Below are 25365 nucleotides of genomic sequence, written 5' to 3'. Positions count from 1 at the left end.
GAGAGGGGATCGTCAAAAATGCGGACGATCTCCCTCAAACTCGGCCCTGAGGATTGTATTTGCAGGCTCTGGTCTCAGAAAAAGGCCAGAGCTTCCTATAAACGCTCTCTCGGGACTGGATTCCTCTCCGGCCGCCCTGAATCAGGGCGGTCTTTGAGGAAACCAGCCCCGAGGATTGCTTGCGAAGCTCTGGCATTTTCTGAGACCAGAGCTTGTGAATTTCATTCAGTGCCAAGTTCCTCTCGGATCGATCCTAATGAGGACGACCTTCGAGGAACTTGGCACTGAGGTGATGAATTATGAACTCTGGCCTTGATGAAGGCCAGAGTTTTGATGCAATATCTTGATGGGATGAGCTTATGCTCAGTAAGCTCATCCCATCAAAACATTCGTTTAAAAATTGAATGAAAAATTATCGTATGTATTGAAATTTTTAAATAATAAACTTGAATAAAATTATTATATATAAAGAATAGAATAAAATAGAGCCGAATTGAATAAAAATTTCCAAAAAAAATTGAAAATTCGGAAATTCAAAGAAAAAACTACAAATTTCATAGGAAAAATAAAGAATTAAAAAATTTTGTATTTATAAAGTATCAATATTTATGATCAAAATGAGAAAGTGAGTATTATTTGAGAATTTTATGCTAAATGTGATATTTATAATTTATTAAAATGAAATTATTGATGAAAGGAAGTTGCATTTGCAATGTAATAGAACAATAGCATACAAATTTAAACTCCTTTCCAAAATAAAATAACGATGTGAAATTCTTCATGAAAAGTACGTCATTTTTCAGTTCTTCACACATAAATGCAGGGTACAAGTGATGTACCCTGCACTTATATGTGCGCAATTGGAAAAGTATTAGTCACATTCGCATCGAAAGGAAAAGTAAGCCAATTTCCAGATCTGACTACATGGATGCAAGAGCATATAGTAACCCGCTGCAACCATGCACTCAGTCTTGGAATTGAGAATTACACATTCACATTCAAATAAAAATATGGGAAACATGGTTATATAATGTAGGTAGATGAGGACTGCCTTGAAGACAGTCCTCATCTACATACATTATAGCATAATTTGACTTGGATGTGAATTAATCTTTTGACACCTATTAGGAAATTTATCGGTTGATTTATTTAAATAACATAAGGTCTCACTAAATTAAATAAGGAATGAATTTTTGAAATCTCCTTCAAACTTTTATAAAATAATTTTATAACGAACATTATTTGAATAACAAAATAAATATCTAGTAATTTTGAAAAGATTTTTTTTATCAAAAGTTGTCTCAAAATTGAAAGCAATAAAAATACAATAAAGAGTTCAATAATATATTATATCAAAAATATGGCGAAAATCCTTAATTTATTTTCAATATGATTTTATTACATTCAATTTTGAATGATACAAAAAAGTAAGATTTCTTTGAATTTTTGACTCTTAATATCATTTATCTATCAGTTTGAATATTAATTCTATAATATGTAACCATATATTAATTTATATACGTTACTAACTCTTCTTTTCATATCAAAAACATATAATATGTTTAATTTCCTTCATTATGAATCCAAATACATGTATTTCTAAGTATATCATAATATATATCTAACGTCTATCATCAAATCCTATTTTTATCTATTAATCATTTAATAATTTAATTTCAATTGCAAAATATCCGATATCTGACTATATTTACTGAACAATAATCATCAATAACACAATATAACGCATATATAATAATAAAAATATGTGTATTCGATATATTCATTCTAATTCAAATTAGCATCTTGATCAAAATTCAATTATAGTCATTACCATTTTATATATATATTCCCCTAATTATATCTAATTTAATTGTTATAGTAAACATTAATATATTGCTAAATGCTTAATATTGATTTTTATATAACTTTAATAGTATGCCCATTGCATAATATGATCATCACAAGAATGAGTTCTGATCATATGCGCAATCCCACATTATATAGACAAATCACATAAAAAAAGATGAAAAAGTGATAATAAATTGAGAGGTCGTATTAAAAAAAGTCACTTTTTAATATAGACTCGTATTGAATTCCTCGATAAAAACTTAAAGGTTCGTGTCCAATAGGATTTTTTGAAGACATTGATATGGAACTTTCAATAATATAATTTTTGTTTAATCCTTTAGATGACCAACTAAAGCAATAGTGTGCAGCACTTGTTGTCGAACAATTTATAGAACAAATTCTGTTGTGTACATGTTCTACTTTTGAAGTGTAAACGGCGCCCCCAGCACCGGACTGAGATGATACACTAATAAATGAACTATCTTCAAATAGAAAATTACAATCACCTGATGAATACACTGCACAATTATTAAGGTTTTTAAAGAAACATTCTTCAACACAGTAGTTTTTGCTATCTGTAAAAGAACCATTTCGCACGTGTGTACAAACTCCATCAAAATATGTACTGAAATCTTGATGATATTTGACATAATAACATTTTCACATCAAAATCATTAGTCACTTTTCAAATTTTTTACAACTTTACAAAATATGTTCCATATAATTTATAAATGAATCAATCATCATCAATAATTCCAAAATAGGGCAAATAAAAGAAAAAAATCATCAATAATTCAATTTTTACACTAACTGCTTGCTCCAAGGTGGACATTATTGAAAGGAAATCAATGAGTTCTCTCAAAAATAGCCACCTTTTAATATTCAATACTATTGTCCACCTTTCGTCCAACTTAGATAATTTATTTAGAAACAACAAAACAAAATGAATAAAAATAAATAATGCAGCGATGTCCGGAAAGGCCTAAAAATCGAAATGATGGAGTGGATTTTTGATATAACTATTTAAGTGAACATTATGAGATATTACAATTAATTTTTTTCTAATTATCCAAGATATAAGGAAACTAGCATCCAGGTGGCTCGGACATATGGCTAGTATCTATTATTGAGTATCAACAGTTCCAACAATTGAAATATTCCGAATTCTTAAAATTTTGTAGATATCACTTAAAGATGGAGGAATACTAACAAGTATTGAATCAAAACTATTTGGAACTTTTTCAAGTTGATAGATTTTGTTTTGATCAGAAGAAATCTCAAATTCATTTGAAATTGTGCCATTTAAGAAAGTTTTGACTAATAACTGATTTGGAACAGTATAGTATTGCTTTGTAGTGATATTGTTTGGTTTTCTTGTATTCTTTTCAATATCACAAGAAATTGTAAATGAATTTGCAGTAATAACTGTATGATTTCCAAATGATAGTGATATACTTGCAGGATGATCATCACAACTTTCAATTATCGCATAAGATTGATCATTTTTGAAAATACTTTGGATTGGATGGAATATGTCATATGTTGTTTGATGTACATTACATAATAAGTAAGAATATTTGATTGGATCAAACTCTACATTTGAATTTCCTAATGAAGAAATAAAATCTAAAATATTAATAGAAGGATGATCAGGAACAATAGAAGCCTTAGAACAAATATCAACCCAAAGGAAGCAATGCAATCTTGATGCTTGCTCTTTGACATTTTCTGAAATTGATTCAAATACTTTAATGATATTCTTTCTTCTGGATAATAAAGTACTATAGCATTTTCTAGAAATGTTCAAAGGTAGCCAATCGCAGGAAAATTCAACAAAATAATTCAATGAATTTGGATCTTCCCAATTGAAAAGAGAAGCGAGTTCAATAGATTCTGCTTCAGAAAATCGCTTGATTTTTGAGTATTTATCAACTAAACAAAACTTATCATATTCTGACAAAGCAGAATTAAGTGGATCAGCCATAATAACGTAAGAAAATAAAATACCATTCGATACGCATTTAAGTAATTGTTCTAATTCAGCTTCTTGCTGTGGAGTTTTTGAATTTATGATTTGAAGAAATGTTTGTGATAAAAATGGGACAATAATTTTTGATTCTTCTATCATATCATAGCTAATGAATTCTGTTACATAATGTAAAACTGTATTTGATGATAAAGATTTTGTTATAAAATTTTTAATATTCTCGATAAATGAATAAATTCCGTAGTAACAGCAAATTTTATATATAGAAACTACATTTGTTACAGTGATTTGAACTGGTTTACTATATAAAATGTCAATAACTTTTGAAAACATATTTTGAGGATTAATTTCGATTGTTACATGATCAACTCTTGGAATATCTGTCGTGTCTTTGTATTTTTCAAAGATTGATGCGAAATACGAAGAATAATTTTGTAAAATTAATCGATGAGCATAGTATTCTTCATTTTTCCAATGGATTACTATGTCACAAAAAAGTTTCTCCTGATATAAATCTAATATATTATTTTGATTTTGATCTCTATTGAATACTTTCATAAATTTGAACGAAAAAGTGAAAGAGATCTTAAGCAATAACAATATTTATAAGTTACACACAACAAAAATATTAGTAAATTTACATAATAATAAAAAAACAAACAATGTTTATACATTTGGTCCAGAAACAGTTGGTAAGAAAGGCTGAAGTTGAGCTCTCTGTGGGTTCCAACCGCTTGGTAATTTCTTCTTCATAACAGTCTTTGGTCTAGAAGGAGCGAAAATATGGGGTGAAAATCCAGATTTTGCTGTTAAAGGTTTTACATCAGGTTGTTGAGAAGGCATCTGTGAAACAGAGAAACCACCTCCAACGAACCTTACTTCTGCAGACTTAGGTTCTCTTGATAATTCACTTTGAGCATTTCTTGAGCCTTTAACAGTGGAAGCTCTAATTACATCAACTTTCTTTTTCATGTCGTAATAACCGGACTTTTCTTCTCTCAACATTTCTCTTAAATTAAGGACAACTCCTTTCTGTTCATCAACACTTGATTGGCCTAAAGCAACTTGATTAGAAATCTCGTTAAATTGCTGATTCTTTGCTTTCAAAACATTATTCAGATAATTCATTTCTTCATTGATATTTCCTGTATAAGCCCATTTATAATGTTTCTCTTGTTTATCAAGATCTTCTTTAGCTTTATCTCTCTTGAGGTTTATTCTTTGCAAAGCGTATAATTTCTCCATCAATTTGTTCTTCAGTTCCATTGACATCTTAAATAACTGTAGCAAATCAGGATTCGTGCCTTCTAAGAATCTCCACCTGTGGATGTTCATTGGTCTCTCTAATTCGTCTTCTAAAGCTCTGCATTTGCCTTGTTCCATCAAAAGTGCTTTTGTTAATTGAATGTGTTCTTTGAAAAGTGCTTTTGAATGTTGAACGCTATCTAACAAAAACTGATGACGTTTTACTTCACGAATGAGTTCCTTCTTTAAGTTTTCAATTGTTTCTATTTTGTTTTTGAACGCGAGAGAACCTGTTTTGAGTTCACCATTGAGTAAATAAATTTTTTCATGAATATCTGTGATTTCACATGATTTCTTAGTTACACTTTCATTGAGAGAGTATTTGATTGACTGCAAGTCATTTATAACTTGTTGTTGTTTCATGTTTTGGAGCTCTGTTTGTGATAAAAGATATCTAGATTTCTGTATATGATTTCTTAATTCTGTATTTTGAGAATCAATGTCAGCAACTTGTTGTGCGAGTTCATTCTTTTCTTTTGTTAACTGTATCAATGATTCACCAAGAGTTTTCTGAGTAATATGTGTTGATAGACATAATTCATCCTTTTCTCTGATATCTGTTTTCAATTGTTGTATTCCAAGATTAAGAGCTTTTGTTTCTTCGGAAAGTTCTGTGTTATCAGACATCGCAGTTTGAAGTAATCTGTGAACAAGATCACGATCATTTTTAATTGATTCTGTAATTGATGCTTGATGCTTAATGTTTTCGTTTATTCCGGCAAGTTGTATTGTCTTTTCACTCAATTGATTTTCACGATTTGTAACTTCTTCGTGAATTTGAAGTAAATTGGATCTTGCAGCTTGTGTTTTAATCTGATAGTCTTCAATATCTTTCTGGATCTGAATAACATCACCTCTGAGGTTATGAGTGTCAATTTTGATGTCAATTGCTTGATTTAACAAAATTGAATTTTGATTTTCGACAAATGCTGTTTCATGTACTTCTTCTATGTTACTTTCAATGAGTTTATGATGTTCTGAACGTACATTTTCAATAGTTCTTCTCGCGATGTTATTATTATTTTGGATTTGATTTAAATCTGTTGTTCTGAGGATGATTTCTTGTTGGCAAGCAGCAATTCGTTTATGATTTTGTTTCTTTTGGTTGATAAGGTCTTGGAATATTCCTTTTTCGTTATTTAACATATTTTGCATTTGTGCTGTTTCTTCAGCAATTCCTTGTAATTCTTTATTTGTTTCTTCGAATTTTGTCTTCGTTGATTCAATTGCTTGCTTCGTTGAAACTAAATCTGCTTGTGTTTTGTCATTTTTAGTTCGATTATTATCAAGTAATGTTTTTCGAACTGCAATTTCACTCCTTAAGTTATCAAGATCCTCTTGATTAACTTTCAGAGCACTTTTTGTCGAATAGAAATAATTTTTAAGATTTTCGTTATCATCTTTCTTTTGTTTGATTAAATTAATATTATCTGTAATTGTTTGATTGGATTGCTTGATTTGTTGTTTAATATCGTTAAGATCTTTATGAATTTGTTCGATTTTTTGGGCAACTTCTTGCTCGCTTGCTTTTGCCTCAGCAGAATCAGTTGAAAGCGTATTAAATTCTTCTTTTAATTTAGCTGTATCAGCTAATATCGTTTCTGTAACTTGTTTTCGATCTTCAAGTTCTTTTTTCATTTGTTCGAGCTGCATGCCTTGATTTTGTATATCTGACTTAAGTACTTTCACAGCTTGTTCTGTTTCGTTAAGTGAAGTTTCTTGAGTAAAAGCTAACGAACTTCCTTGTTCAACTAATCTCGATAATTTTGCAACTTCTGCCTTTAAACTCTCAATAACATCCTTACTCTTTTGCTCCTTATCTTGAGAAATCTCGACGAGTGACCAAGCCTTTTCAAATTCGTGTTTAAGGCCTGCAATTGTTCTTTGATCACTTTGGCTGAGTTGCATAACAGATGAAACTTTATTAGCATTTGCAAGAATATCGTTATTTAATTGTCTGCATTTTTCAATTAATACTAAGTTTTCACTATGCGATTTAACAAGACTTTGATGTAATTTTTCGTATTCTGCCCTAAAAGTTGTTAAATTTTGATCAGCAACTAGATCTGAGACGACTTTTTGGAAGTTTTTCTCCAGTTCATCAAACTGTTCTAAATCGTCTCCTGGTTCATCAAACTCCTTTTCAGTCATTAACTAACGTACAAAAAAAAATTGGTTTTTTATCAGGATTTTTTTATATATAGCAAAGCGTATGATGACATTACAGGCATGATACAGCATTATGACATGAATTATTCCTGTCTTCAGAGTAAATTTCGAATCCAGAATATCTTGAATGTCCTTCCCAGAAGGTTTATATGATGCAAGTATGGTATATCATCAATTTTTAAAGCGTACCAATCATATAAATTAGCATAGTTAATAGTATCTTTTGATAATCTTCATGAAATGCAACCAAACTTTGAAAATATTCATCCGTATTTGATTCAATGCCGATAAAACTTATATATTTAGTGGAAGACTATGTTTTGGAATTGTCAAAGCAGGTATTCTGGAAATCTAAAGAAAAAGAAAAAATTCTGTGTATCGTGTAAAAATTGAGAGGCAAATTCAAAAAATGGATTGTTTATTGTCATTGAATTCCGACAATCACTTAAATGTTAAAGCATCCATTTTTATTAGTATAAAATATAAAAATAAATTAAATTTGTGGTAGTTTTTTTGGTTGTCAAAATGGATTGGTTACTTCTTCTCTTTTTAATAACATTGTTCTTCTTCCTGGCAATGATTGCGATTAGAGAAGTAATCTTCCATGCTCTCAAGCGGAAACTCAAACTAGTATTCGGTGATTCTCTCATTTTGATGAGAGGAATGCAGATGTTTTCGATCAAAATAGCATCGGGACTATCCGAAAACTGCCACTTTGAAATATTCAATATGAAATTTGGTATATATCCACTAGGTTTTTTCCATTCAAGTGGAACTTCCATTTTATCACTGCAATGTTCAAAATTACACCTCACATTAAAGCATATCGATCTTAAAAACAAACAAAAATCACGCCAATCACTAGAAAAATACGTAATTCAAACATTTGGAAAATTGATCGCGACAATTCTGTTTAAATCCATGAATCTTGACTTGAACAATGCTTTTATATCAGTTAATGGCTTCAAATTCTCATTTACACAGCTTAAAATGTTTTACAGACGCGATAATAACAATTTGGATTTTCACTTCTTATTAAATGAGTGCATTTTCAATCTAAACATTCCTTCACTTAGAATACCTTCTGTAGAATTCAATTTAAGTGCTACTGTCGATGTTATTCCTCATTTAATGAAAAATATTCTGAATTTTGCGATCTCTTTGAATTCCTTAAATATGCAATACGAAAAGGCCAAAATACATGTTTTCCCTATTTCCTGTACATTCCATGCTAAAAATGATGAATTTGCCGTCGGAACAATCAAATTTGAGCCAATTGACATATTCGTACCATTATTTGACTTACTAACAACAAATCTCAGTTTCACTGCTGAAGAGATTTTCCTTTCAAATCAAAGAATTAAAGCAAATCGAATTAATCTCATCAGAATGAACAGAAACGTACTTTCAATACCTTCTTTCTTAATGAAAGGCACAAACATAACTCTTGGAAAGATAGATTGTACTGTTTCAACGCCTATGATGATTGATGTCGGATTATTGGCAAGATTCTGCATAGAAAAGCTTACACTCAAACCTAGAGATGATATACATGACAAATTTGCGTTATTTAGAGAAATTACTGCAACTTCTCCATCCGGAATTCTTAAATTTGAATTATCTGACACACACGTTCATAAATTTGCATTAACGAAGATAGATTTCAAGGATATGGTTGTTAGCGCAAAGAATGTTGTCGGAGATATTATTTTTGTCAATCAAATTGTTCCATTTTGCATTGGTAACAAAATTTCAATGAGAATCGAGCCACCGAGAATGGATGTCAAAGCAGGATACATTGAACTCATTTTATCTGATGATTTCGCTGAAACAACTTACTTCCAAGAATTATTCGGAATATTTAGGTTCCTTCAGTCACATTTCAGAGGTGGAACATGGAATACAAGGACACAGCTACCTCCTACAAGGTTTATTTTCTCTCTAGAACTCGCTTCTGGCCTTGTAAGATACACACGACCACAATTAACCATAGAAATACAAAAAGCGAACGAAGCAATGGCTGCTGCTCAAGAGGACCTTAGATTGAGACAAGAGAAAGCCCTCCAAATCATTCAATCAACAAATCCAAATAAATTTAACCGGGAAAAGTTCGATTACGAGTCGAAACAATTATTCCTGAAGCTCTACAAAGGCTTACTGAAAGAGATTGATAACCATGTTGAAACAGATTGGTTCACAGTCGAAATTAAGAACCTTGAATGCGGAATTAACGGTTTTTCAATACCAAACCGCAAAGCAGCGCTCGACAAAATCAAAAATATATGCAATGAAGTGACCGACGACATAATTGGTCAAATAAGTGGAGCGCCATATTACGGTTCCTGCGAGTATTTAGCATGGAAGATACCAGAATTCGGTGTTGTATACAGTGGAAGTAACTTGGAGTCGAAAGGCCATTTCTTTTCCGCATATCATAATTCTACAAAAGCAAATGAGTTCTTTTTGTTCAAGATATCATGCGACGAAGGTCAAGAAGAGTTCCAAATACCAATGATATCCTCAAGAAATGTAGTTTTCCTTGATGTTAGCCTTCAAGCAAGTAAAATTTACGGACATTGGGGATTGGCTTTCATCCAATGGTGTCAGGACTTCAAACTTGCATCCAGGATATTCAGACAGAGACACTACAAGTTCAAATGGCTTCAGTTCATCGACCACACGAGATTTAGAACGAGATGGAAGTTCGATTTGAAGTCGAAAGACATTTCTTATGGTTTCAATGATCCCGTTGATCCATTTGGAGAACCTCTTTACATACTAACTTACCATAATTGTTCGATTTCCTTTGATGGCGACAAATACTCTTTGACAGGAAGCGATTTCGTCATCTATTTCACAAACCAGAGCGGACAACATGCATTTTGCACCTTGTTCCAGCCCCGTGCAAAAATTAGATGGGGAACTCATAACGCAAATATGCCAAAAGATGAGCGTAGACCCATCTTTATCCCCATAGATTCATCAATGATGACCGATCCCGACTACGATCCGTACGAAAAGTGGAGAACTGACAAGTTTTCGATTCATGTCACCGAGACATTTAGCGACCAATTTGGAATTGTTGACTTAGACCAATTGCAAATTGTTTTAGATCGAGTTGCTCCAAGAATGACTCTCGAAAAGTTCGTAAAACCTCCACTTTTTGTCATCAGATTTGTTCCATTTCCTTTATACGGCTTTACTGATGCCAATATCACACTTCCACCACTTCTCATGAGAATGATGAATGGTTCTCTTATCTTTAATATTGTTGATGACCCTCTCCAAGTCTTCTACAACGAAAGTTTGCCGAGATCTATGTCAATTACATCGAATGACTTGACATTGATATGCACTTACAACATGAGAACCATTCTCTCCATGAATATGAAAGGTCTCCAGGTCGAAAGGAACAAAGGAATCATGCAAGTCAACATGAAAGAGAATATTACGAAATTAAATCTCGACCAACTCTTCCAATTGAAGCGGATTCCACTTAAACTTCATCCAAAGAAGGGAATAAGTAATCTCCAGAGCATGAACTCCGTTGAAGAACTCTTCCATTACTTCAATCAAACAATTATGACTGTTTCTGTTCAAAAAATTGATTTTAGAATCAATTACAGCAACGAACAGATACTTTCCATATTGATTTCATTGTTGATAATCGAGAAGAGAATCAACGAAGCCAATTTGGCGATGATGACTTATGCATTTACTGAATGTCTCATCAGAGCACCGCCAAACATCAATCTTGTCAGCCTAAAAGAGCCACAATTATGCACAGCGATGGCTTCCAATAGAGCAATCATCGCTTCTACGATAAATGCTGTTGATTTAAGTATATCTCAAGAAGATATCGAATTTTACAAGCCGATAATCAAGAGAATCCGTCAGTACTTCACTCATTTGGACTTCAACAACACAACAGAAGACGAAAATGCCAAAGATATGGAAAAACCAAAGATAGAATTCATGATTTTACTAACTTTGGAATGTTTGAACGTAGAACTCCTCAAACAGACGAGAAATCCATTAATAACTGCCAAATTACAAGGCATTTGCTTTGATGCAAAGAGAATTGAAGATATGAGTGAGGCAATTAAAATTTCTTTCCGTAAAATCGAAGCTGAAAGGAACGACGCCATCGATGTCTTCCATAACATCTTCAAATCGAATGAAGGCAGCCAACCAATATTTAATTTTGTTTTGAATCAGACGAGACCATTAATGAGGTGTCCTGTTTTCGACAGAATTGATGTTACATTGGCTCCGTTCTTGATTTCCATTGACATTGCTTTCTTCATGGAAATTGTTGAGTTCTTTAAATCAACAGATGAAATGCATGTCTTGGAATTCGATGAAGAAGAGATCGAATCAACACAACCTGTTGAGTTACAGAAAGTTGATACACAACAGAATGATTCGAACTTGTTCTTCTGCAGGATGTTTAGATTCAATCCAATCGATGCTTCGTTGAATATAAGATTCCCAAGAGAGTCTGTTTTCGCTGAATTTACAAACAGACCTTTCGTGTTTAATGGTTTGTTCTTGGAGGATATCTTCGGAACTAAGCAACAGATCATTGCTTTATTGAAGAAGAACTTGAAATGGACTGTGATCAAAGCACTTCCAAAATTGATTTTTAAGAAATCTAAGGAATAAAATATTTTTTTTCTTGTTTTTTTATCAATTGAAAGATTACTTTTTTTACAACTTAATATTTCACTTACAACTTTCAACGATACATCAGTAATATTGATATCAAAAAAAAGCTTAGATTTGAGGGTAAAAAATGAGATAAAACAGTTGATCGAAATATGACCGTTATCTTTTCTTGTTTTGAAAATAAGGATTGATTGAAATGATTAATTTTTGATTTTACAAACGTTCCTTTGGTGATTAATGATATTTACATGTAGAAAACCCCTTTGAATATTCGGATTTTTAATTAGATAACTAGAAAAGGGTTACACTCTCCAATGAGATACTTATGAAAATGATGAAGTTAAAAATCTTAAGAAAATGATAATTCCATCTTTATATTGGCACTTGTGAATGATGACAATCTCTCAATTTGAATGATACTTTCTTGTGAAGGCTATTTCATAAATAAGTTTGATTTTCCAAATATTTTAATACTTGTATGAATTAAATTCCATAGGAAGACAAGTTTACGTCAGTAAATCTTTGTTATTTTAAACTTTCTTTTGCAGTCACTAAACTGAATCTATTGAAAAATATACCGAAGCTATCTAAAAGAAAATAAGAAGTTTTCATTAAATGATATTTTTTATTTCAAATCATTTGTGATCTTATATTATAATAATTATTATCATAATTAAATATTCGTATCAACTTTAGGGTTGTCCATAAGGATTTCTGTAATCTCATCTTTCTCCATTTTAATTGCCATTGATAGGGGAGACGAGCCAACACTATTCTTGATATTTGGATTTATGCCTGGTTGTGAGAGAAGGAAATTCAAAGCTTTGACGCTACCAGGTGATATGCAGTAATGAAGTGGAGTATTTCCCATACCATCTTGAGTATTGACATCTATGTATTTGAGACAAATTCTTATGCCATCAACATCGTCATATAAAGCATATAGATGAAGTAACGAATCATTATCTTTTGAACGAGTTGTGACACTTGCACCATATTTTATAAGTAAATTCGCAAGCTTATGATTTTTATTAAATACTGCATAAAAAAGTTGATCAATAAAAAGTTTGTTACCTCTAACATCAGAATATTTTTCATCAACTGCATATTTGATAGTGTACTCGTCATCTTCATTAGCTGCTTTTACAAGTACTTTATAAATAATTAAAAAATTGTCCATTAATTTGTCTATACTATTTAATAGCTTTATGTTTGCATCGGTTGTAGGGACCTTTTGTGGTTCTTTAGTTTTTTGTGTTGCACGACGAAGATCAAACTTGTGTATATATGTGATATCGCTGCTAATTTCTTTTAGGAATGGAATATTGAATAATTCTGATATGCAATTAATGACTGAACATGATTCTTTTAGATCATTTTTGGTTGAAAAGTGTACATGCTGCATTATTTTCAACGTATCTTCAATATTATAAAATTCCTGTATCAAAGAAAATAATTGTGTGAATTGTTTTGAAGTCAAACTACATTTGTCTAAAATATTTGAAATCTGCATCGGTGTCCTACAATTAATGAAATTGCCATCATTGCACCATTCATCTACGTGCTGTGGGAAGTAGTCATAATCAACAGACATCTTTTGGTTTAAATGATTTTTGTGAAAAATTTCCACTATTGAAATTTGATATCGTGCAATAAAGTCGTAGCAATTTTTTGATATATATGATAGAATTATGAATGATTTCAAATTTTTTAGATATCTAAATTGAATAAGCAAAAATAATTTGAATTGAAAGTCGAAAAAAAAAGAGAAAGTCGTTTTTATATACACATATTTTTGTCTAACATTTAATATTAATCTTTGTTCTATTTCATATATCAATTGAAAAATCTTAATAAATGACATTTGAAGATAATTTTGAAATTTCACCTTAAAAACTCGATTATGAACAGAACTATAAGCTATTATTATTTAATATATAGCAAGTAATTATATTATGTAATGAAAATATATCATAAAATTTATAATTTCTACAAAATGCATATGTAGAGATACTAATTTTCATTGTAATTGAAAAAATGAACCTACAATATTAAAAATATCATTTATTCAAATATTTTCTCCTGATCCCGAACCTGACTTAGATTGTTTCCTAGATTTCTTTATCAAAATGATGGAAACAATTATAATGATTGCAATAACAACAACAGCTGCAATGACAATTATTGCAATCTGATAATTCTTTAATTTAGAGGTTTCCGGCGTTGGATTTTCTGTAGGTTTGGTCCTACCTAGATTATCATATTTGGAAGTATCTTCTTTTATTTGCTCTTTTGATTTAATTGCATTTTCATTAAGCAATATGTATTCCATATCCTTTTCAAAAAGCATTTCTTCTTCTCCTTCTTAAGGATCTCCAATTTTCTCAAATTCCAACAAAACATTACTTTCAACTATCTTTTTTGCTGACTTTCCCTGTTTAATTGCATTTGCAACGTCCCGAAAGCGATCTAAAATGAATGTTTCGGCTTTAAAACTTGTTGCATTTGATAATGAACGCTCAGGAAAGACTGTAACTTCAAGAGTTATATTTGGATGTGTTGATGTATTTGTTATTTTCTTGATAGATGGGTCGATATTTGTATAAACAAATCTTTGAGAAGATATAGATGCTTCCTTAGTATTATGATTGTAATCCCAAACTTCAATGGTGTGTAAATATTGTGATCCATTTGATTTTGTTGAAAAATAAGAAAGAATGGAGTTATTGTATATATTGGTTTTTCCACCATCTATTTCAGTATCATTCCAGATTTCTGATGCCACTACATAAACTATCTGGAATTTACATCCTTTATTTTCCTCTAAACATGTAATTTTAGAATGAACATCATGATCGTCTGTATCGTTAATTGATACAGCAAAAGGTCTATTTGCCTTTATCGCTTCAGTAAATTTGTGTGAATGCAAGTTTTCATATCTTGCTTCAACATTATAATTTGTATTATTGCTGGCAATAAAAAATGTATTATTAATGCATTTTGATTCTCCTGATTTCATAACAATAAATCCTGGAGTAATATAGTCACAATTTGGAAATGCATCATCTGTGTTAGAAGAATATGAAGCCTTAATTCTGTTAAATGCAAGACTATTGAGAAGCATTTTGAAAATAAAAATAATCATTCAAAATTTTATGTAAGAATTAATAATAACTTCAAAAGTTTATTGTCTGACAAATATATGTAACAACAGAATTGAATTAAAAAAATCACCTCTCAAAAATTTCACTCTCTCAATTGTTTGAGATTTTTGATAATGTATTTAATTGAAATAAAAACATTCTAAAAATTGAAGCAATAAAACAAATACCCAAATTCACATTTCGTATAAATTCGAATGATATTCAAAAATTTGCATTGAATTTTATTAAGATTATTGAATGGTTTCAATAATTTTCATATAATCTTGATTATATATAATTTTAAATCATTCGCACGAGGATTTCGAATAGAACTTTCATCAACGAATATTCATTGATGTAACTTTTTAAATTACTTCAATATTTTTTCTTAGTTTTTTGTAATTGGAGTCTGATATTTTGTTAAAATGATTTTATGTTTATATAAATTCACTGATTGTTTCATAAAATTGAGCTTGAGCCATTGTTTCTTTCTGAAACAATTGATGATTAGCTTGATTATTAGTGAACTTTGAAATCAAACATTGAAAAGTATACGAAAATGTTGGTTATATGGAGAGTGAAATCTCTTTGCATTAGTTCATGATAAAAGAATGATGTTTAAAAAAGAATTTTGACAAATAAGTTTTATTATTGAATCATTATTCTTTTTCTATATATCTTCCCCATCTCCAGAGTCCGATTTAGATGCTTTGGATTTGGTTTTGCCTTTCTTAATCAGGAAGAATTCTTGAAAATGAAAATATAAAGCATTCAATTTTTTTATGATAATTAATAAAATTGTATTACAAATTCGATTTTTTGACGTGTAATTACGGAAACTAATTATTTTATCACAAAAACAAAATTGAATTAAAAAATAATCATCTCTCAAAAATTTCGCCTTCTCAAATTAATGAGATTTTTGATAATACATAATTGAGATTAAATTAGAAGTAAAATCATTGAGCTGGATTTGATATTCTTATTCAAGAATTTTAATTTTGACGTCTTATAAACTAGATGAATATGATATACCAATAATTGATACCCATATAATAAATTTAATTTACCATTCACTAAATAAATATCTAATCACATACAATTAAATTTTATATTATTGATCAAGTGGCAGAGTGACTTTATTAATTAATTAATTATATTTTTAACATGTATAGTATGATTTTACCAGATTTTCAGTTGGAAAAATTAATAAGTGAAGTATATTTCAAAAGATGATTATAACAATAACACCAATTGTTATTGTTATCTCAACAAGTGATTCTTTTGAAATATACCTCACTTGAGAGAGTACCCCGCCTTAAAAAAGAATTTTTGACAATTAGATTTAATTGTTTATCAATTTTACTTTATTTAAATATCTTCACCTTCACCAGAGCCTGATTTAGATGATTTGGATATGGTTTTACATTTCTGAATTAGGAAGATTGTTGAGATAACAATGATCGCCATTATAACAATTAAACCAATTGCAATTAGTGCAATTTGATAATTCTTCAATTTAGAAGAATCTCCCAAATCGTTCGATCCTCGTGTTGGTGATGGTGCTTTATTACTAGTAATGTTTGGTGTTGGATTATATATTACTGTATCCTTTTCGACTTCTTCTTTCGTTTTGATTGTATTTTCACTATACAAAATATATTCGAAATCATCTCCAAAAAGACTTTTCTCTTCGTCTTCACTTTGTTCACCAATTTTCTCGAAAATAAGTGTTGTGTTACCTTATATTGTTCTTGAATATGTGGTTCCATTATTAAATTGATCCCAAAACTCATCTGGATAATGTTCTAATACGATTTGATCATTAAATACAGTATATGCTTCAAAACTCGTTGTATTTGATAATTCACTAGCAGATCTCGAAACAATTACAGATATATTTGGATTTGTTGAAGAATTTGTTATTTTCTTAAACGATTTGTCGATATTTGCATAATTGAATGATTCGATATAGAAATAAATTTGTTTGTTTTTATATACTACTTCCTGTTTTGCGTTAATTGTTAGCGATCCAGATGACTTCGCAGAAAAATGTTGGTAATGTTTGTAATCATAAGTGTACTCAATTCCATTCCTCTTACTAATTTGTTTCCTGAATGATATTACCGATGGATCAATTCGAAATAATTGTAATTTGCAACCATAACTATTTTCTAAGCATTTAATTTTTGAATTCACTCTTGCATAAGAAGATATATTTAATGAAACTGCAAAAGGTTTATTACGAGTTACAGAGTCCAGAAATTCTCCATCATGTGTAGTATACGTAGCTGTTATACTATAATTTGTATTGTTGCTTGCAATATAGAATGATAATGCAATACATCCTTCTTCACCTGGTTCCAATATATTAAAACCAGAGACTATTTTTTTGCAATCTGAATCATTGTATGTGATAAATCTAGCAAATACAAGGTTTCCAAGCAACATTGAAAAAAATGTCAAATTAAAAGTTTAAAATTTTTTACAGTTGTGTCAATATCAAGAAATTGAATTAATTCCTATCCAAAATTGAATTAAAAAATGAACACTCAAAAATTTCAGTCTCTCAATCTAATGAGGTTTTTAATAATACATAAATTAGTATATTAATTTGATACTTTTTCTACAAAGTATAAATCCTAATTTTTCATTTTACATATTAATTATTTTCAAAACTCCCTTTCAAATTTTGTTTGAATTATTTTTTAGATTTTTGAGTGGTTTTTATTTATGGTTATTGAATATGGAATAAAAACTTTTTACGAATGCAGAACTTGCATTTCCATGAATATTCTTTATAATATCAATAGAGAAAAATATTATGTTTTAACAATAAATCTTTATATTAGTAGTAGGATAGGAAGGGGTGTGTGACTTTTTTTGTTACATCTATATATAGACGATGCATTAAAATATATTTATTTATAAATCATTAAAAAATTAACATTAATTTTAAAATAATTTATTTTTTATCTTTTATAAAAGAAGCTATATATAGATGATGTCAGATATTCCGCGATTAATTAAACATTGTTTAAATCCTGAATGGAATCAATGGAGTCATAATCAAAGACCTCATAAACGAGTAAAAGATTCACTACCATAATGAAATAAAAAATAAAAAAATTCAATGTCTTACGAAAAATTATTTTTAATTCGTATGAAATGAGCGTCAAAACTAACAACGTTAAAAAATTAGGATTCACAAACGAGGAAATAAAGGATATATTAAAGGAGGCGGGTTATGAAGTTAGTAAATATTATTTAAGAAATTGTCAAAAATTCGCGGAGTTTTTAAATGAGTTTGATTATGATGGAAAAATGAATAAAGATGATGTTATAAATTTCTTATATCCAACATCTAAAGAAGAAAAACCTAAAGAACCTGATGTTTTCCCTGAATATTATGAAGAACGGATTAAAGATGATGAATACAATGAAATTGAAAGACTGGAAAAAATAAGAGATGAAATAGATGAAAAAATTAAGGAATTAAGAGAAGTTGAAAATGAAGTAGAGGGTTTAATGAATATCCCAGCTTCAGAATCAGAAGTTCAGAAATCTCATGAAGAAAGATATAAAAATTATGTCTCAGAATCAACACAAAATTTATTAGATGGTGAAATAGACGAAACACTTTCAGAAGAAGGTACTAAATTTATTCGTAAACATAAGTTACAATTTATTGATAATGAAGAATACCCTTGTATCCTGCTTTCACCCCCTCTCGATTCTGAGAAATTCAAAAAAGCTCTTAAAAATGTGACATATGCAACTAATACGATTAAGAAAGAAGATCATGATATTTACACAAATTATTATTTAAATAAATGCACAGGTGTTGATAAAGTTTTTGATTTATTAGATAAAATATCAAAAGAAACCATTGGAACCTATAAAATTTTGTGTGATTGTGGTTTCATTATTGAAGATACCAATAATGTTTCATATGAAAGAACAGCACCGAAGGAAGATGAAGTGGAAAGGTCTATACCATTCGTTATTAAGAATATAAAAGATATGAAAACTTATAAACATTATATTTATTCATTTATTTCAGAAAAAATGGAAGCAACCCATAAAACATCTTCTCATCATTTTATAGCTATTCATACATTCCTTTTCAAAGTTGTGAAATTAAATAAGACAGGAATTAGATTTAATGTATCAGGGTACGCATTCTTGAGTAAATTAAAATGTATTCGTCACGTCGCAGATGATAAAAATTTATGTGTTCTTAATTCATTTTATGGGCTTTAAAAATAAACTTTATTTTTATTTATTTTTTAAATTTTTTTTATTCTTACATAAATGAACAAAAACGGAACCGCTAAAATGAATGATAATCAAATTAGAGCAGAAGGTAGAAGGTTATTTAAACGCTTCTATAACATTCCTGATGGTGTTAATCCTAAAACTCGTAGAAGTATTTAAATGAAGCAATAGATGCATATGAAGGGTTTGACATTTCATCAGAAAGTGAGAGATTAGCGAGAATGTTAAATGTTAATATTGATTTCTATTATTGTGATCCTCAACCAGAAGACGTGGACATAAATAAGGTAGACTTTCCATTAGTGGAATCAATAATGATAGATCCAGAATTTGAAACAGTAAATATTTTATTAACACAGAGTCCATGTGGAAAACTTCACGCTGACAGAATAACAGACGTTGAAGCACTCACCGGCTATAAAGTTTGTCCATATTGTAAAGAAGAAGTTTATTCTATCCGTGATGATCCAGAAAGGAAAAACCAAAGAAGATTTTTAAAGCATTGTGAGAAATGTAAAGAAAATAATGGAAGATTAATTCAAGACGTTCAGTTGCAAAAGACACAGCAACCATATGCACCACATATTACGAAACAGAAGATATATCAGTGGTTATTAGCTCATAATTTGCAGGAATATTATCAACCGACAAGATATTATATTACTTTTGACTTCGAAACATTAGAGACTAAAGAAGAATTACAACTTTCTGAGTGTGCAACTTTGAACGCTTACTTAAAACCATTCATGGTATCATCAACGGTTAAATTAAATGATAAAACATATACGAGGAATTTTTGCTTAACTTCGAGTGATTCTTTTATTTCTGATTGGATTGAGTTTTTATTTTCAACCTGTTCATTAGTTGCTAAATCAAATATTGAACAATATGAAGAATTAATGAAGTCTCATACATTAAATGAAAAACAGAAGGAAGCATTTAAAGAACTTCTAGATGAGGAATTCAATAAAGTGAATATCATAGGTTTTAATTCGGGAAAGTTTGATTTAAATTTAATTCTTCGTGATTTAAACACTGCAAAATGGAAAATAAAATCAATGCTGGGTTCATCTTCACAATTTAAGCAAATCATTGTAAAGAAAACAAACGTTCCATATGAATTGAGATTTATTGACATCAGAAATTATATAGCGGGTGGGACATTAGACCAATTCACTCAAGATTTCGGAAACAATAAATCACGTGTTAAATCCTTTTTCCCTTATCAATTCATCACATGGGAGAATTACGAAGAAGAATTATATAAAGAGGAACCATTCACGAAGATTCATTTTATTCAGCATTAACTCAAGAAACTATATCAGATAGTGATTATCAAATATATCTCAATGATGCTAAAAATTTTAAGAATAGATTAGAATATTTTATTCATTATTGCAATAAAGATGTTGAAATTATGATTGACCCAATTGATAAAATTATTGAAGAAACATTTGTTTATAAAATTGACATGCTTCATAATCTTTCTTTATCATCGAATGCTTCAATGATTCGTTACGCTTTAGCATATAAAGACTTTAATCCTAATGAAAAATATCCTGAGGAAGAGATAGAATCAAGTTTTGAATTAACGAAAAAGTATTGGAAATATAAAATTGAATCATATAAGAAACAAGATGAAAAAGCAGAAAGGGATACTAAAAATAATGTTTCAATGGATGATTTTCAATACTATCACGATTTAATCCTTTCATCTAAATGCAAAATGTGTGGTAAAGCGTTTACATATGCAAATAAACCAACATTGGATAGAATAGATAATGAAAAACCACATACCAAAGAAAATTGTCAGTTAATGTGTTGTTATTGCAATGTCGTAAAATCAAATAAAGATGAAGATGTTCAACGTTTAAGAATCAATTTAAGAAATTATGCATTAAAAAATAATTTACCAATGACTTTAGATTCAGTTGAAGCTTATCACATTCTCCGTAATGGAATTACTGGTGGTTATCAAATGTTCAACATCGTGTTAATCTTAAAGGAATCACGCACATTAATAAACTTTCATATAATCCAGAAACTAAAACTGTATCAAATGAGGACACCACCAACATTATGACTCATTTCGTTGGAGTTGACTTTAATTCATTATATCCTTCATCATTTTCATCTAATCCTCATGATTTCATTCAATATACTGACCATAAAATGTATATGCCGGGAAGATTGAATGGTGTTATCATTTGTGATACAGCAACAAAGAAAGCAAAAGCACTGGGAATAATTAAGAAGAAAAATACTTTATTCGTTGCTGAAGTAAAGGGTCACATTGATGAAAAATACATTAATGATTACATAAACTTTTTACCGATAATAAGAAACTTAGATATTATCACAGATGAAAAAACAATTGGCAGTTTTATGTATAATTACATGAAATCAAACAATCTACCGGTTGACCAGAAACAGAGGAAATTAACTCAGTTAGCATCAACATACAACCAATATCAACCATTTTCTTCTTATTATCTTTGGTATCTAATCGACAGATTTCATTTTATCATTGATGACATTCAATCAATTTTAACATTTACGAAAAACACTTGTTTTAATGAATTTGCGAACAAATTTATGAACGAAAGACAAAAGGCTGAATTAGAAGGAAATAAAGGAAAAAGTTTATTTTGCAAGATTTCACTTAATGGATCATATGGTTACGATGCAATGAATACACAAAATTATGCAAAGACTAAAATAATGAATGCACAGAAGGCACGCGTTGCATGTATGTCAAATAAGTTTAAAAACATAAGAGAAATAGGTGAAGATACATATCAAGTGATGCTTAAAGATAGATTTTATAGATGTGATACATGTTTACAAGAGGCATTCTTCACTTTAGATAACGCAAAATACTGGTATTTGGTTTTCATTTATGATTTTATGTATAAATGCATGGATGTTAATCGTTTTCATTTCATTGAAGGTGATACTGATTCATCTTATTGGGCTATTGCTGGCGACCCAAATCTTCCTAACACTCAAGCATTTCAGGCGATTGTTACCGATAAACAATTTTATGATAAAAACATTTTCAAATTCGCACCATTTGATTTCTTCTGTTTTGATGAGAAATTTAAACCTAAATTAAAGAATAAAGCCGAAGAAAAAGCACATGAGAAGAAGTTATTGGGTTTAGCAATTGAGAAACAAGGTGATAACATGGTTGCTTTATGTCCTAAATGTTATACATCATTCAACGGTTCAATTGATGGAAGTGATTTTAAAAAGATTGCACAAAAAATGAAAGGTGTTAGTTTAAGACAAAATAAGCAATTAACACCTAAAAAATATTTGGATATAATAAATGATAAAGTGATATTTGATGGTCAGAATATTAATTTACAACTTAAAAACGGGTCAATGACTCGCTTAACAATTGGTAAGACTGCATTAACAGGAGCACACACTAAGGCTGTATGTTGTGAAAATGGATGTTGTATGCCATTTATTTAATACAATAAATATTTTATTTTTAATGAAATACCACAGAAGAGACAAAAGGAACCGTTAATGATGGTTTTGATACTATGATTCAAAGAGGTGGGCACCCTTAAAACACTTATTTTATTTTTATATAAATGAATAGCGTAGATTTAAAAAATTTAATTGATGTTTTAGTACTTAATCAAAATTTTCTTACTTATTATGATTTAAAAGCATATCTCCAAAAATATGATAACAATATAACGGGTGATGATATGGATTATTATTATCCATATTATAAAAATGAAATTTTGAAATATCATAATAGAATAATTTCTGAAATTAAAGACAAAATTAAAAATAATGAATATACAAAGGGAAAAACTAAATCACAACTTAAACAATTGAAAGATTTCAAAAATAAAGTATTAACAGAAGAAGATATTGATGAATTATATAATTTATATAATCATGAGCCGCAAAAACCAAAGGAACAAAAACAAAAGATGCAAAACACCCAGGTTCTTCAGACCATAAATGAAGCACAAGCTTTAATTTATGATTCATTAGTTAAACCATATTCAGCCCGACTTTTAAATGAAGATCAACTTTTGGAATTCATCCTTCAACATAAACTCGAAGCGGGAAAGTATATCAAACCTTTATATACAGCATATTTAAAACAAATGAATAGAATACATCCAGAATTAATGAAGGGGGGAATGAATTCCAAAATCAAAGCAGATAAAATTAAACCACCTGCAACACCAAAACCTCCAAAGACAGTACCGCCTCCTCCTTCAGTTAATCCTTCATCATTCACTTTATTATATCCATTTCAAACATTAAATAAACCAACTGACCCGAAAATTCAACCGTTAAAGGAAAAATTTAGTCGCCCTTCATTTGCACCATATCCATATTCATACGAAATCGATCATTTAGAATATTCAAAAGGAAAAGTTACTTATTTATTTGCCATTAACATTAACACTAGATATTTATATTGCATTCCAGTGAAAGGGAAAACAGAACAGGAAACAAGAAGAGCTATACAATACTTACTAGATCATGAAAGAGTAGATAATATAAGGGGTGATGGTGATAAAGGATTTCAGGCAACTATGACTCATTATTTCCCACAAATTAATTTTTTCTTTTCATCCTCTCCATATACGTTTCATAATAAAATAGTTGATGCGGTAATGAGAACTCTTAGAGATGCGTTAGGGGTTAACGGTCAGATATACTGGGATGGAAATCATGACTCCATCATACAGCAGTTAGTATATTATTATAATAATACATGGCATAGAACTATAAACATGAAACCAGTGGAAATGAAAAATGATATTTCAAAAGAATGGGAATATATTAGAAAGCAAATGGAAAGGTTAAATGATGTTAAACGTGAACAAATTAATTCGGGGCTCATGAATTTTAAACAAGGTGATAAAGTTTTGATTCATCTCGATTATGGAAAAACTGATAAATCAATGACAAAAAGAAGACGAAGATTTGACACAATAGCTGAATTTGTTAGATATATTAACGGCAATGCATTAGTTGAAGTTGACAATAAATTAATAGAAATTCCAATTTATTTTATTACTCCATTATATTTAAATAATATTTAATTTTTTTTAATTCGTAAGAAATGAGTGACAACAAAGCAGTCAAGAGTCCTGATTTAATTAAGATTCAGAGTCCTGACGATGAATATAAAAAGAAACTAAACAGAATTAAATCAAAAATATGCTATTACAAAAAGAAGCCACAATGTGATGGGGTTGATGCCCATAAAACTAAAGTAATTGAAAACGATAAAGAGAAGAAGGAAATAATCGAAAAATTAGAAACTTACCGTTCAATCCTTAAACTGAGTGAAGCAAAAATAAAAGAATTTAATAGAATAAATAAATTGATTGGAAGAGATGAATTTAATAAAGATGAATTTTTAAACTCTATCCAAATTTAATTTTTATTTTTCTTTGACAACATCTCTCTTTCCATCATTACTGCATAACCACATTTTCTCAGTTTTAGTGGTTTGTTATTTTTAGCAAGTTCTCGCATCATTTTTATCATTTCCTCCCTTGTTATGATTCGTGGTAAATTTTGAGCTTGTGGGGTATCCATTTATGATAAAAATAAAAATTTAAATTATGCCGTTCTAAAGTTTGTGACAACATGACATTTTGACAACAGTCCCGGAAATGAGTGTAAATGACCCAAAAATAATGTTTACGTTAAGTGACTCAAAGAGTCCGGAGACAAAGTCTCATGTTTTTAGGTTATTCAAAAATAATTAATTATTGAATAACTGATGAGGTCACCAGGTCACCAGGTCACCAGGTTATTTAACTTCTCTGAAAAAATGAGACAACATGACATTTTGACAACACAGCAGGATTAATGAGGAAGGCAGTTATGAAGCATTATTGAATAACTGATGAGGTCACCAGGTCACCAGGTTATTTAACTTCTCTGAAAAAATGAGACAACATGACATTTTGA

The 25365-nt window shown here is 29.7% G+C and overlaps 10 protein-coding genes across 10 annotated transcripts, besides 1 other annotated feature; 5 read left to right on the top strand and 5 right to left on the bottom strand.

Moving 5' to 3' along the window:
* Positions 1-2658: 2658 nt before the first annotated feature.
* TVAGG3_0676930 (HL07962P-related family) lies at positions 2659-4393 on the bottom strand (the record flags this gene model as incomplete). Its single annotated transcript, XM_001314880.1, has 1 exon — positions 2972-4393. One exon carries the CDS (start codon positions 4391-4393, stop codon positions 2972-2974), a length of 1422 nt encoding a protein of 473 aa, XP_001314915.1.
* A 104-nt stretch (positions 4394-4497) lies between these two features.
* TVAGG3_0676920 (cilia- and flagella-associated protein 58-related family) lies at positions 4498-7296 on the bottom strand (the record flags this gene model as incomplete). Its single annotated transcript, XM_001314879.1, has 1 exon — positions 4502-7291. The coding sequence occupies one exon, from the start codon at positions 7289-7291 to the stop codon at positions 4502-4504; it is 2790 nt and encodes a 929-aa protein (XP_001314914.1).
* Positions 7297-7885: 589 nt separating this feature from the next.
* On the top strand, positions 7886-11974 carry TVAGG3_0676910 (uncharacterized protein; the record flags this gene model as incomplete). Its single annotated transcript, XM_001314878.1, has 1 exon — positions 7886-11974. The coding sequence occupies one exon, from the start codon at positions 7886-7888 to the stop codon at positions 11972-11974; it is 4089 nt and encodes a 1362-aa protein (XP_001314913.1).
* A 676-nt stretch (positions 11975-12650) lies between these two features.
* Positions 12651-13571, bottom strand: TVAGG3_0676900 (protein ubiquitination; the record flags this gene model as incomplete). The annotated part of the gene is made up of 1 exon (XM_001314877.1): positions 12651-13571. The coding sequence occupies one exon, from the start codon at positions 13569-13571 to the stop codon at positions 12651-12653; it is 921 nt and encodes a 306-aa protein (XP_001314912.1).
* A 474-nt stretch (positions 13572-14045) lies between these two features.
* On the bottom strand, positions 14046-14309 carry TVAGG3_0676890 (uncharacterized protein; the record flags this gene model as incomplete). The annotated part of the gene is made up of 1 exon (XM_001314876.1): positions 14046-14309. The coding sequence occupies one exon, from the start codon at positions 14307-14309 to the stop codon at positions 14046-14048; it is 264 nt and encodes an 87-aa protein (XP_001314911.1).
* Positions 14310-14342: 33 nt separating this feature from the next.
* TVAGG3_0676880 (uncharacterized protein) lies at positions 14343-15101 on the bottom strand (the record flags this gene model as incomplete). Its single annotated transcript, XM_001314875.1, has 1 exon — positions 14343-15101. One exon carries the CDS (start codon positions 15099-15101, stop codon positions 14343-14345), a length of 759 nt encoding a protein of 252 aa, XP_001314910.1.
* Positions 15102-18271: 3170 nt separating this feature from the next.
* Positions 18272-25365: part of a mobile genetic element that runs on past the window's edge.
* On the top strand, positions 19620-20655 carry TVAGG3_0676860 (DNA/RNA polymerase superfamily; the record flags this gene model as incomplete). The annotated part of the gene is made up of 1 exon (XM_051242597.1): positions 19620-20655. A coding segment is annotated over one exon (1036 nt), but the record flags the coding sequence as incomplete, so codon positions are not given.
* Positions 22306-22878, top strand: TVAGG3_0676850 (uncharacterized protein; the record flags this gene model as incomplete). The annotated part of the gene is made up of 1 exon (XM_051242596.1): positions 22306-22878. The coding sequence occupies one exon, from the start codon at positions 22306-22308 to the stop codon at positions 22876-22878; it is 573 nt and encodes a 190-aa protein (XP_051089183.1).
* Positions 23004-24485, top strand: TVAGG3_0676840 (integrase core domain containing protein family; the record flags this gene model as incomplete). Its single annotated transcript, XM_051242595.1, has 1 exon — positions 23004-24485. The coding sequence occupies one exon, from the start codon at positions 23004-23006 to the stop codon at positions 24483-24485; it is 1482 nt and encodes a 493-aa protein (XP_051089182.1).
* Positions 24506-24826, top strand: TVAGG3_0676830 (uncharacterized protein; the record flags this gene model as incomplete). The annotated part of the gene is made up of 1 exon (XM_001314874.1): positions 24506-24826. One exon carries the CDS (start codon positions 24506-24508, stop codon positions 24824-24826), a length of 321 nt encoding a protein of 106 aa, XP_001314909.1.

The sequence above is a fragment of the Trichomonas vaginalis genome, chromosome III (assembly GCF_026262505.1).
Source record: "Trichomonas vaginalis G3 chromosome III, whole genome shotgun sequence".
NCBI lineage: Eukaryota > Parabasalia > Trichomonadida > Trichomonadidae > Trichomonas > Trichomonas vaginalis.
This window is presented reverse-complemented; position numbering and strand designations above follow the sequence as displayed.